Source organism: Macaca thibetana, chromosome 4 (genome assembly GCF_024542745.1).
Source record: "Macaca thibetana thibetana isolate TM-01 chromosome 4, ASM2454274v1, whole genome shotgun sequence".
NCBI classification, from domain to species: Eukaryota; Metazoa; Chordata; class Mammalia; order Primates; family Cercopithecidae; genus Macaca; species Macaca thibetana.
The window spans coordinates 85,902,383-85,915,420 of NC_065581.1; the positions used below are offsets into that span (position 1 = coordinate 85,902,383).

A 13,038-nucleotide genomic window follows, 5' to 3' on the forward strand; every position below is an offset into this window, starting at 1 on the left:
ACCTACTGTTAGTCTTTTCTACTCCCACACATAGGCAGCTGAAACTTATTGAGGAAAAAAATCACAATCTCAATTACATCTCCAGTACTAAGAAAGATATTTCCCTCCTATTGCTGAAGACCTATTACTCCAAAAACTACACTTGACCTCCATTCCCTTGCATCTCCTCAGAGGTTTCTCTATCATTATTCCCTAAATCTTTACTTTCAACTTCATTGACTTCACTAGCTCCGTATCCACATACGCTTGAATTTATCCCATATTAAAAAGTCTTTTCTGGCTATGTCTGCATCAATTACCCTTCTCCTTTTTTTATCATAACCAAGCCACTTGAATGAATAGTTTACAGTAGTGTGCAGAAAAGGGTTAACCTAACACTAGTACTTGCAAAGTTGGCTTCTGAATGGCACCTGAGAACTTGACTTTCAGAGTGTTCTCAGTCAGCTGATAAGGATGACTCACCAAACCTAGATTATTTGTGCCAACAATACAGTTAATGCTGAATAAATTTTTTTTCCTCCTGGGATCCTGGAATTTTGGTACATGCTAAGCAGAGAGTGCCCACGTGACTGGCCATCAATAAAAATCTTGAGCAGTGAGAGTTTAATGAGCTTCCGCAGGCAGAAACGTCACAAACACATTGCTGCAGGAAGAGTGAGCTCAGGATGACCCCTCATGAGAAAGAGAGAGCATAGGAAAGCCAGCACATTAACTCCCCCCACTCTACTTGTCTTTGTCTCTTACAATCCAGCTGTATATCCTTAGTACATTGCTGTATAAATCTCAGTTATAAGTACAACCATATGCTGAGTCCTGAGTTATTCTAGTAAATCTCCAAAAGTGAAGGTGGTACAGGGAACCCCTAACACAACTCTGTCTCCACTTTCTCGCCTTCCATTAGCTTCTTAAAATTACCAGTCTGACCCAGCCCTACCGCACCACAGAAAATAATCCTCAGATAAATACTTTCTGTTGTTATCGAATTTTGTCCTCTGTTAAATCATACTGTTAAATTGCTCCCTTTATGTTAATTCTAAACTATTTCTCATATTTTACATTTTTTTTGTCTTTTCATGCTGCATGCTGGATTTCTTAGCTAGATCCTCTAGCTTCATAATTTCATTCTGCTACTCATCCCACATATTAAGTGGTTTTTTAATCTTCTCATTTCCAAGATCTCTAATTTGTTCCTCTTCTTAATAGCCTGCTATTATTTTATGGATTGACAGCCTCTCTTGTCTTCTAAAGAAAGGTTCTATTTGCTTTCTCAAATAGAAAAATTAAATTTTTCCTTTCTTAGTATATATAGTATTACTTTTATATAGTATTTAATTTTTACAATATATAATTTTTAGTATATATACTGTGTGTGTATACATATATATATATATATATTCCCAGTATATATTCTTCTACACTAAGTTATTCTTCTATACTAAGTTTTCTATGCATATGCACAGAAATAACCAAAAAGTAGAGAGCAACTGGATTGGGAATGAAGAAATATTTTGCCTTTTAACTCTATATACTCCTAGATGTTTGCATTTATATTTTACAAAAAAAAAAAAAAAAAAAACTAATCTTTAAGACATCTGTGTATGTTTTAAAAGTAAATAAATAAATAGGGAAAAATTATTCTAAGAAGACAAAAATACCAGTGGTAGTATGAAAGTTGAAGGATTATAAGTTGTTTCTTTCATTTTCAAACTTTCTTTAATAAACTAAAGATTAATGTTCTTTAATCTTTAATATATTACTTACATGAGTAAAATATTTAATAATTTTAGGATTTACTAATTAAGGTTTGAAAAAAGAAAAAACTATCAAAATGCTATATAAGGATTTAGAATTTTTTTTTCCCCTAATTCAGCCTTTGGAGGTATAAGCACAAATATTCTCAAAAATCACCATCTCATAACAGAAATCAAGCCTAACTACTTTCTCCAAAAAGAGAGAAAGAAGGTTTGTGCTTTTTTTTTTTTTTTTTTTTTGAGACAGCCTATCACTCTGTCACCTAGGTTGAAGTGCAGGTGAATGCAGTGGTATGATCACGGCTCACTGCAGCCTCAACCTCCCAGGCTCAAGCAATCCACCCACCTCAGCCTCATAAGTAACTGAGACTACAAGCGCACACCACCACACCTGGCTAATTTTTTTAATTTTTTGTAGATACGAGGTCTCACGACATTGCCCAAGCTAGTCTCAAACTCCTGAGCTCAAGCAATCCTTCCACCTCAGCCTCCCAAAGTGCTGAGATTGCAGGTATGAGCCACCGCATCCAGCCTAATTAGACTAATTTTGTAGCCACACACAAAAAAAGCTGGACAATGTTAAAGAATTCATTTGAAGACCTCAGAGAATTAGAAAGGCAATAAGGACTTGAAGGGCCAAAAACTCAAGAGGGAAGGGGAGCCCAGAAAGCTGAGCTAGACATCTTCTACAGCTTTTCCCTTATACTACTCTCCTCAAGAGGCACTGTTTCAAAAATGGTAGCTAAGACAGTAAGAAGCTGAAGAGAAATTTCAGCAATATCACAGGAATGGGAAATAAAAGCTGGAGCTACAAGCCATCAAGTAGGAGGAGTCCAGTTTAATTCCCCACACTTTTAGTTAAGATCCTCAAAGGCTACAGGAGTAAGAGCAGAGCAAAAATAGACCAGTGCCCCAAAACTAAAGTCTAGTTTCTAACACCTCAATCCTTAATTAAGATATCCTGCTAATTCTCTGTAGGAGCAAAAGTAAATCCTCTCTAAAGAAAGATAACATGACCAGAGCCTCAAATTATTCCCATAATTTTTCATAAACAATTGTTTCATAAACAAACACACTCAAGTATGCAAAAAAAAAACTATAATTGACTAGATATCAAAAGGACAAGAGAAAAAAAACATTTAAAAATATCCACAGGAGACCCACATATTAGTTTTATTTTTTATTTGACTTTTTAAAAACTGGTTTTAATATTTTCAAAAACTGAAATGACAAGGTGAAGAATTCCAGCAGAGAACTGAAAATCATTTTTTAAAAAATCTAATGGAAATTCCAGGAGTGAAAGTAAAATAACTAAAACTAAGTAGTCAAGGATGAGTTTAACAGCAGCTTAGACAAAGCTTAATGAGGACATTAGTAAACGCCAAGATAGGTCAGAAGAAAATATCCAAAGAAGGCTGACGCCTATAATCCCAGCACTTTGGGAGGCTGAGGCAGGTGGATCACCTGAGGTCAAGAGATCCACACAAGCCTGGCCAACATGGTGAAACTCTGTCTCTACTAAAAATACAAGAATTAGCCAGGCATAGTGGCATGCGCCAGTAGTCCCAGGTACTCAACAGGCTGAGGCAGTAGAATCGCTTGAACCCGGGAGGCAGAGGTTGCAATGAGCTGAGATTGCACCACTGCACTCCAGCCTGGGCCACAGAAGGAGACTCTGTCTCAAAAAAAATAAAAAGAAAAAGAAAATATCCAAACTAAAAAATAAACAAAAGGATAAAGAATATGAAAAAGAACACAGGAGGTAGTTTTTTTAAAAAAAGATTTTTTTTTTTTTAGGCCAGGCATGGTGGTTCACGCCTATAATCCTAGCACTCTGGGAGGCAGAGGCAGGTGGATCACCTGAGGTCAGGAGTTTGAGACCAGCTTGGCCAACATGGTGAAACCCTGTCTCTACTAAAAATACAAAAATTAGCTGTGTGTGGTGGTGCACACCTGTAATCCTAGCTAATTGGGAGGTTGAGACAGGAGAATCACTTGAACCCGGGAGGCAGAGGTTGCAGTGAGCCAAGATCACAACACTGCACTCCAGCCTGGGTGACAGAGCAAGACTCCATATCCAACAACAACAAAAAACTTTTTAAGGCCTACTGGTATTAGGTTGAGCTCCAGAAGAAAGAAAGAATGGATGTGAAACAATACTTGAAAAGATAACAGCCAAAAATTGTCTAAAACAAATTAGGAAAACAAATCCAACCATATATTTAAGAATCCCTACGTACATCATGCAGGATAAATACAAAGAAAACCACAAGTAGAAATATCATGGTAAAATTGCTGAAAATCAAAAACAGTAAGAAATTATCTTCAAAGAAGCAACAAGGTGCCTAACTTCTCAACAGAAATAAATTCTGGAATAAAATATTCAAAGTGCTAGAAAAAAAATAACTGTCAAGCACCCTGATTTTTTTTTTTTTTTTTGAGATGGAGTCTCACTCTGTCACCCGGGCTGGAGTGCAGTGGCGCAATCTCAGTTCACTGCAACCTCTGCCTCCCGGGTTCAAGCAATTCTCCTGCCTCAGCCTCCCAAGTAGCTGGGATTACAGGTGGCTGCCACCTTGCCCAGCTAAATTTTTTTGTATTTTTAGTAGAGACAGGGTTTCATCATGTGGTCCAGGCTGGTCTTGAACTCCTGACCTCGTGATTCGCCCACCTCGGCCTCCCGAAGTGCTAGGATTACAGGCATGAGCCACCGCACCTGGCCATGAAATCTTGAGTAACTAATAAAAGAACAGTAAAGGAATATATGGTCAACAAGCAATGGGTTGGGGTGATAGAAGAATAAAAGCAACCATAAAGAAGGCGAGAAAGGAACATACCACTAGTGGCACAAAAAAAAATAGTAAGACAATTTGAATCTAATCTTTACACAAAATGTACATGGACTAAATAATAGGGCAAAAACTGTTGTCTGAATCCAGCAACATGGTGCTTGTAAGAGATTCACTGTAGTAGTCCCAGCAACTCGGGAGGTTGAGGTAGAAGGATCACTGAACCCAGGGAGGTCAAGGCTGGGCTGCCACTAGTGAGCCATAATCTTGCCACCACACTCCTGCCTGGGCAACAGAGTTGAGACCCTGTCTCCAAAAACAAACAAATAAACAAAACCTGTATTTTATGCTATGCTGTTTATTGAAGTTTCCTTAGAATGTGATTGTTATTTTTCTAGGTATGTGACTCAGTAATTTCAGATATCTAAATTCAGAAAATAATAAATCAGACTAAAGGAATAAATTACTTTTGAAATAATCTCTACGTTTCAAAGCAATTAACACTTTTCAGTGTACTTATAGTCTTGAAATTTAAAATGTGTAAATGTAATTAAAACATTGTTTTACAGCCGGACGCTGTGGCTTATGCCTGTAATCCCAGCACTTTGGGAGGCCAAGGCAGGTGGACCACGAGGTCAGGAGATCGAGACCATCCTGGCTAATATGGTGAAACCCCGTCTCTACTTAAAAAATACAAAAAATTAGCCGGGCATTGTGGTGGGCACCTGTAGTCCCAGCTACTCAGGAGGCTGAGGCAGGAGAATGGCATGAATCTGGGAGGGGAGCTTGCAGTGAGCCGAGATCACACCACTGCACTCCAGCCTGGGTGACAGAGTGAGACTCCGTATCAAAAAAAAAAAAAAAAAATTGTTTTACAAACAAAAAAAATTTTTTAAGCCAAAAATAACTTATATGGTTTACATAAACTAACAAAGCATTTACTTCCTTGCCTGTGAACCATGCCTACTAATAAATGAATCATGGTGTACACCACTCAACCATAATATACCAGGAACCTTAATTAATAATTTCATTAACACAATTACCTCCATACTTTTCCTAACTTTTCCCTTTGGCCTATCTCATATACTTGTGTGTGTACAAGTACAACCAGTACTTTTCCTCTCGACAGTTCTTCTATCCTCCAATAAAAGAAGATAACCCCTCATATTTATGGTTAGCTCTTTTATTTCTAGAAGATTATTAAAGGTTGGCTAGAGAAGTGAGTCTTCTTGATTTAATTTTATGGAAAGCATGAAAGCATCACCCATGGAGGGGGATGCAGAATTCATATGTAAAGTTACTTTAACTGTGTGACAATTTTGTAAAGCATTAGCAAAAATATTCACTAGGTATTTAGTTGAAATCTCACAATACTTTGTAAAGAAATAGTAAGTTCTCAATCTAATATCTAAAAGTTATTTGGTTTCCCTAAGAAATAAAAGCAGGAGAAATTTACATAACTGCAATTTTTCTCTTTGAAAAAGACTCGTGGCTATTAAGAATCTTTAAAGGCCAAGCACAGTGGCTCATGCCAGTAATGCCAACACTTTGGGAGACCAAGTTAGGAGGATCACTTGAGTCCAGGAGTTCAAACCCAGACTGGGCAACAAAGTGAGACCCTTCTCTACAGAAAATGTAAAAATTAAAAATTAGCCAGTCATGTTGCCACATGTCTACAGTCCCAGCTACTCAGGAAAGTGAGGTGGGAAGATCACTTGAGCCCAGGAGGTCAAGGCTACCACTACACTCCAGCCTGGGCAACAGAGCAAGACCTTGTCTCAAAAAAAAAAAAAAAAAAAAAAAAAAAAAAAAATTTTTTTTTGAAAGGGCTAGGATGAATCATCTGACCTAGTAAAGAAACATGGCCAATATTCCATTTTTATAAATCTCAATAAGCTTGCACAAGAAATAAAACCTATTATAATATTTTTAAACATTACCAGTTTTAACCGTTCTTTTCTCCTTTTGCCAAAAGAAGCACTTGACCCGGGTTCTGATTCCTTCTTTCCATCCTCATCCTCATCTTCATCTTCATCATCCTCAAAACACCAGTCTGGCAATAGAGGTGGGGGTGGTGCTTCCTCTATGTCACCATACCGACGAAAAAGTTCCTTCAAATAATCACCCTTGTAGATTCCTGGTGGTCTGGCTTGGGCAAAAGTAGCAACTGCTGCTTCGATACTATGGGAAACAAACACCATGCAATTTCCTCGCTATCCTCCATTTATGCAGGCTTATCAAAATCTCACTTATTATTCAAGGCTCCATATAAAGTATAATAGAAGTTTATAAAATGGACAAATCACAATCCTCACCCTCAAGTCATTCAATCTATTAAGGGACAAATTCGTTCTGAAAACGTTTTAATATAAGGTATTCTGAAAATTCTGAAATTCTAAAACTAAATTGCTGTGAGTATATAGTAGAGGCCTAGATAGGGTCTGTGAAGAATTTAAATAAAGTCTTGAAGGTTGAGGTCTGACTCTGCAGGGAAACCAGTCAAAAAAAACAACAATGTGAGCAAAATAAAAGCATATTGATTTTACAGGAACTTTCAACAGATCCAGGCATTAAGAGTCTAGATCATCAAAGAGAGGGTAAGCACAGGCTGAATCTGACACCGGAAACTGAGATAACTGTGGAGAGCATCTGAATGGTCAGAGCTAGAAAGTACATGCAGTACAGAACCACCACCAACGCATACTGCAAAATGCAAAAATCATATGTGTACTTCATCTGATTATATTCAAAAAAGGACCTACTATGTGAAAGCCTTTGTAAACATAAATAATGACGCTCCATCAGTCAACAAGAAGATTCAGTTAGTAATATATTCTCTTAAGAATATTAGGTACTAAAGTCATAATCTCTCAGGATCTAAAAACATACTTCAAAAATAACAGATGCTCAATAAACATTTGCTGGTTGACTTAAAAGGAGTAACACTCTCCCAAAAATAATTCCTTTTGTATGTCATTATAAACTTGTCCTAGTACTCAACAGCTATAAAAAAGCTATCAGTTGAGTATCCCTAATCCAAAATTAAATCCTAAATGTTCCTAAACCCAAAACCTTTTGAGCATTGATGGGAAGCTCAAAGGAGATGCTTATTGGAGCATTTCTGATTTTGGATATTCAGATTAAGGATGTTCAACTGGTAAATATAATGCTAATATTCCAAAATGTGAAAAAAAATCCGAAACACATCTACTCAAAAGCATTTCAGATAAGGGATACACAACCTGTATTTAAAAGGTAAAAAACAACAATAGTAATTTCCAAAGCTGGATACAAATACAAAATATTGGAAGAATCTGTCTCTGATAATTCTATAAGAGGTGAAAAAAAATCTGAAAAAGTAAATACACAGTTTATGAAATTAATAAGCACTCAAAGTGTTTTGCTGGTTAATACAAAACAGCTGGCTGGATGTGGTGGCTCATGCCTGTAGTCCCAACATTTTGGGAGGCCAAGGGTAGAGGATCACTTGAGCCCAGGAATTCAAGACCAGCCTGGGTAACACATGGAGACCACCTCACTAGACAAAAAAAAAAAAAAAAAAGAAAAAATTAGCCAGGCATAGGTGGCATACACTTGTGGTCCCAGCTACTTGAGAGGCTGAGGTGGGAGGATTGCTTGACCCCAAGAGGTGAAGGCTACAACGAGCCATGATCACACCACTACACTCCAGCCTGGATGACGGAAGAAACCTTGTCTCAAAAAAACAAAATAAAACATACATATACACACATACACACACACACACACACACACACACCCCACCAAGTAATGGTAGTATAAAGATTAACCATATATAAATGAAAAGCAGTTCAAATTACATTAATCATGAGTTCACCAAAAACTTAATAATACAAAATTCTGCAACTAAAATATCAATAAAAATTTTAATTACAAATATATCTTCCATTATAACAAGATACAGATACCTCCAATCCATTTTCTCCACCAAAAAGGCACATATGAGGAAACCAGTGCGATTGAAGCCATGAGTACAATGAACACCTAGGAAATAAAGTAGCTTTGGTTAAAATTAATAAGTCACTTAAGAGGCCACATTTACTTTAAAATTCCAACCTGCAACCAAAACATTTCAGCTAGTTTATAAAACAATTACATTTTTTAATTTTTTAACTTGAAACACCTCTTATAACTTGATAACTTGTCAGTTTAAATTGCTTAGAATCTAATTTATAGCTAGCTAGAAGTTTAAGTGCAATATATAAGTATATTGATTTAAAACTGTCTCTACTGTTTAACAAGTTCTACTAAAACTAGTTTCCAAGCATTCCAAGCATTTTAAATAAGAAGGTATTTTCATCAAACACACAACTCAAAAGGACACATAAAACACATACACACAAGACCCTTCTGACCCTCAAGCTTTAAATTTCTCTAGTAGGAAAAAAACGGTCCTCTTCATGATCAATGGCATATATTTGCAAAATAGTCAAACCCTATTTTCTAAAATCCAGAAACTAGACCAGAGCAAATAAACTAATAGAAATATAAATTCATATGGGGCCTGATACTAATTAACTATAATCAACAAAAGTGACTAGCTACAGAAAACAATTAATTGATAGATACATAGTACAATAAAAATAAAGTTACCTTGAAGCTCTCTAGAAACTAACTGTATTTTCAAGTTAGGTTATAATCTTTTGAAATAAATTTTTAGAAGAAAGAAACCAGCTGAGAAAGAAAATTTATTTTCTTAAACTCTTTTTCAGAACATATTCAAGATCATTTTAACTACTGATATGGTTCGGTTCTGTGTCCCCACCCAAATCTCATCTCAGTTTGTAATCCCCACCATCCCCACGAGGCAGGGATCTGGTGGGAGGTGAGTGAATCATGGAGGTGGTTTCCCACATGCTGTTCTTGTGATAGTGAGTGAGTTCTCATGAGATCTGATGGTTTTGTAAGTGTTTGACAGTTCCTCCTTCACGCGCTCGCTCTCTCTTCTCACCACGTTAGACGTGCCTGCTTCCCCTTCCATCATGATTGTAAGTTTTCTGAGGCCTCCCCAGGCATGCAGAACTGTGAGCCCATTAAATCTCTTTCCTTTATAAATTACCCAGTCTCGAGTAGTATCTTTATAGCAGGGTGAGAACAGGCTAATATAACTAGTTTGAAAACAGTAATTAAAACATGACAATATTGCTGACTCTCCTACAGTCTTCAAAATGAAGCTTTTCCTGTTATTTCTATTTAATTAAAGGATTTTCTGATATTTAAGCCGTATCTTTTTTTTTTTTTTTTAGAGACAGGATCTCACTCTGTCAACCAGGCTGGAGTTCAGTGGCATGATCGGTTTCCACAGCCTTGACCTCCTGGGCTCAAGTGATCCTCCCACCTCAACCTCCGGAGTGGCTGGAACTACAGGCTCACACCACTGTCCCCAGCTAATTTTTCTTTTATGGTAAAGACAGGGTCTCACTATGTTGCCCAGGCAGCTCTCAAATTTGGGATCAAGCAATCCTCTCACCTCAGCCTCCCAAAGTGCTGGGATTACAGGCGTGAGCCACAATGCCCAGCCTGTATCTTTCTAACATTACCTTCTACAAATTATTCTTCTCTGTATATATAGATCATACTGATAGAGTACAACTAAGATCAAATACAGAAATAAACTAGATAGATTTACAAAACTTATAGAAGAAAATATAGAAGTAAATCTTTGCAAGCTTAGAGTAGAAAAGATTTCTTAGATAAAACACAAAAAGCATGAAATGAAGAAAAACATTGATAAATCAGACTACTTCAAAATAGTAAGGGTTTGCTCTTTGAAATACATCATTAAGAAAATAAAAAGGAGTTCTGGGCAAGATGGCCAACTACCTACAGCTGAAAAACGCCTCTTCCATGAAAAGGAACCAAAGTATCAGGTAAGCCACCAAACTTTGAACCACCAAAAACTTGACAATAAAAATCCTGCAACTTTGAACAGATATTTTGAGAGAAAACACTGAAAGCCAATAAAGAGGCAATGCAGACAGTGTTTGAAGAGGGAGGAAGCGAGGCAGACTGCTGGGAGTAACTAGGCACCAGGACTGGCCCCCAGTTCCAGTCTGGACCTAAGGGAGGGCTGAGAGAAGGAACCCTGGGCACCACACTCCCACCGTGGTCCTCTGGGATCCTAGCTACAAGATTGTAGCCATGAGCCCCACAGACCACAGTGCAGCTGCAGCAAAACACCACCACAGGGCCCATCCTCCAAGGCTCTCCAGCTTGTACTGAGTGGCTGTAGGTCCTGCTATCTGCTGGGCAAAGAGAGTAAGACTGACACTGCCATAGGACCGGAGTGTATCTGATCCACATGCCCCTTTACCTGCCAGCTCTTCCAAGACTGCCTGCCTGGCTGCTCCCGCAAGAGGGTGCCGACCGAACAGCCTCCACTTCCCTGCCTGAGTGTTCTGCTGGCAGCCTGGGAGCAATTTATCACTCCCAGCACAGACAGTCCCTGATCCCAAGGGGCCGGAGGACAAATGTGCAGGCCTGGTCCCAACTCCCCAGGACTCAGGCACACTGCCCAGGAGTATTGAGCTGAGATCTACAGCCTGAGCTTGGGCAGGAAAGGAGCCCTCACTCTCAGAACACAGAGAAGAGTGTGGCCTGGAAACTAGGTATCCCTCTCTTCAGAAGACCAGTCCAGGATAGGTGTGGCCTGACAGCCAGACAAGGTTACTTCCCCAGGAAGCCCCATGGCCTGGAACATCTGAAATGGCTCAAAAAACTGGGCACGCAGGGTTTTTGAGACAAGCCTGGCCGGTCCAGTTGCACCTGCTCCTGGGACAGACATCAGAGAGAGACCAGCCAGGTCGGGGGAGTGCAAGTTGTGAGGGCCACACAGCCATCTGCTGGGCTGCAAACCTCAGGCCATGGTCATTATACTGGCTACGCACACACAGTGCCACTTCCCTGCCTGAGGATCCACCACCCTTGCTTGACCCACTGCATTATCAGACTACCTGCAGACATACCCACAACCCACTCTGACTGATAAGCACAGGAGACTGGTAGGTCCCTAAGGAGTTTTAGGTCTCCTGGTGGCCTAACCCTTGGCTTGAATCATACCTAAGGGAGCAGGAAGAGAAGCCCACCAAAGCCCCACACAGAGCAAAGGAAACGTGGACAGTGCCAGTATTGAGGGGGATACCACCAAGGCTTAAGAACAGACTTGGAGAGAAAGTCGTATCTTACCCCCTGCCTCCTCTCTCCAGAGCACTGCTGAGGATACAGTGAAATACAAAGAGGGCATGCGCAGCTGTGTAAGAGCCTATCTGCCCTTACATTTAAGCACCAACTGCAGCTTGAATTACACCACCAAACAAAAACACACTGCTTTAACATGCAAAGCCTGTGAAACCCTCACAGAAGCCTATCTACAACCCAGGACCCTTGGCCCTCTGAAAGTACCCAGAAATGAATCCAACTGACTGTACACACTATACACCACCGTCAAACTCTCAAGGGACAAAAGAATATAACAACAAAACCCCCCATTCAATCAACAGCAAATACAAAGAGAAAAAGAAGCACCAGTTCCCTCGGATGAGAAGAAATCACTGCAAGAACTCTGGCAATTCAAAAAGTGAGAGTGTTTTGTTATTTCCAAAGGATTGCATATACTCCCTAGCAATGGATCCCAACCAGAAGAAATTGTCTGAAATTACAGACACAGAATTCAGAATATGGATGGCACGGAAGCTCAACAAGACCCAAGAGAAGGTTGAAACCCAATCCAAAGAAGCTAGAAAAACAATCCAAGATTTGAAATAGAACATAGGTATACTAAGGAAGAACCAATCTGAAATTCAATTCACCACAGGAATTTCAAAATACAATTAAAAACCTTAACAATTGGCCTTATAAGAGATGATTAACAACAGACTAAACCAAGCAGAGGAAAGAATCTCAGAGCTTGAAGACCAATCCTTTGAAGCAACTGAGTCAGACAAAAATAAAGAAAAAGGATCTTCAACAAATGAACAAAGCCTCTGAGAAATAAAGGGATTATATAAAGTGACCAAACCTACAACCCACTGGTATTCCTGAGAAGAGAGAATAAGCACCATGAAAAACATATTTGAGGAAATAATCCACAAAAATGTCTCCAAAGTTGCTAGACAGGTCAACATGCTAATATAAGAAATTCAGAAAACCCTTGTGAGGTACTATACAAAACTACCATCATCAAGGCACAGAGTCATCAGACTTTCCAAGGTCAATGCAAAAGAAAAAATCTTAAAGGCAACTAGAAAAAGAGTCTACAAAGGGAACCTCATCAGGCTAATAGCAGACTTCTCAGTAGAAATCTTACAAGCCAGAAAGAGACTAGGGACCTGTATTTAGCATCCTAGGAGAAATTCAAGCCAAGAATTCCATATCCCACCAAATTAAGCTTCATAAACAAAGGAGAAATAAAATCTTTGTGGGACAAGCAATTGCTAAGGGAATTTGTTACCACTAGA

The 13,038-nt window shown here is 38.9% G+C and overlaps 1 protein-coding gene across 3 annotated transcripts in view; it reads right to left on the reverse strand.

Annotated features, from left to right (window-relative positions):
* Positions 1–13,038, reverse strand: part of RNGTT (RNA guanylyltransferase and 5'-phosphatase) — a 332,045-nt gene that overhangs the window by 269,523 nt on the left and 49,484 nt on the right. For all 3 annotated transcript variants that reach the window (XM_050789534.1, XM_050789536.1, XM_050789535.1), the window contains exons 5-6: positions 8,491–8,566; positions 6,484–6,724 (exon numbers count right to left, since the gene is read on the reverse strand). In XM_050789534.1, coding sequence (XP_050645491.1) covers positions 6,484–6,724; positions 8,491–8,566 — 317 coding nt within the window. The remainder of the gene's footprint in view (positions 1–6,483; positions 6,725–8,490; positions 8,567–13,038) is intronic.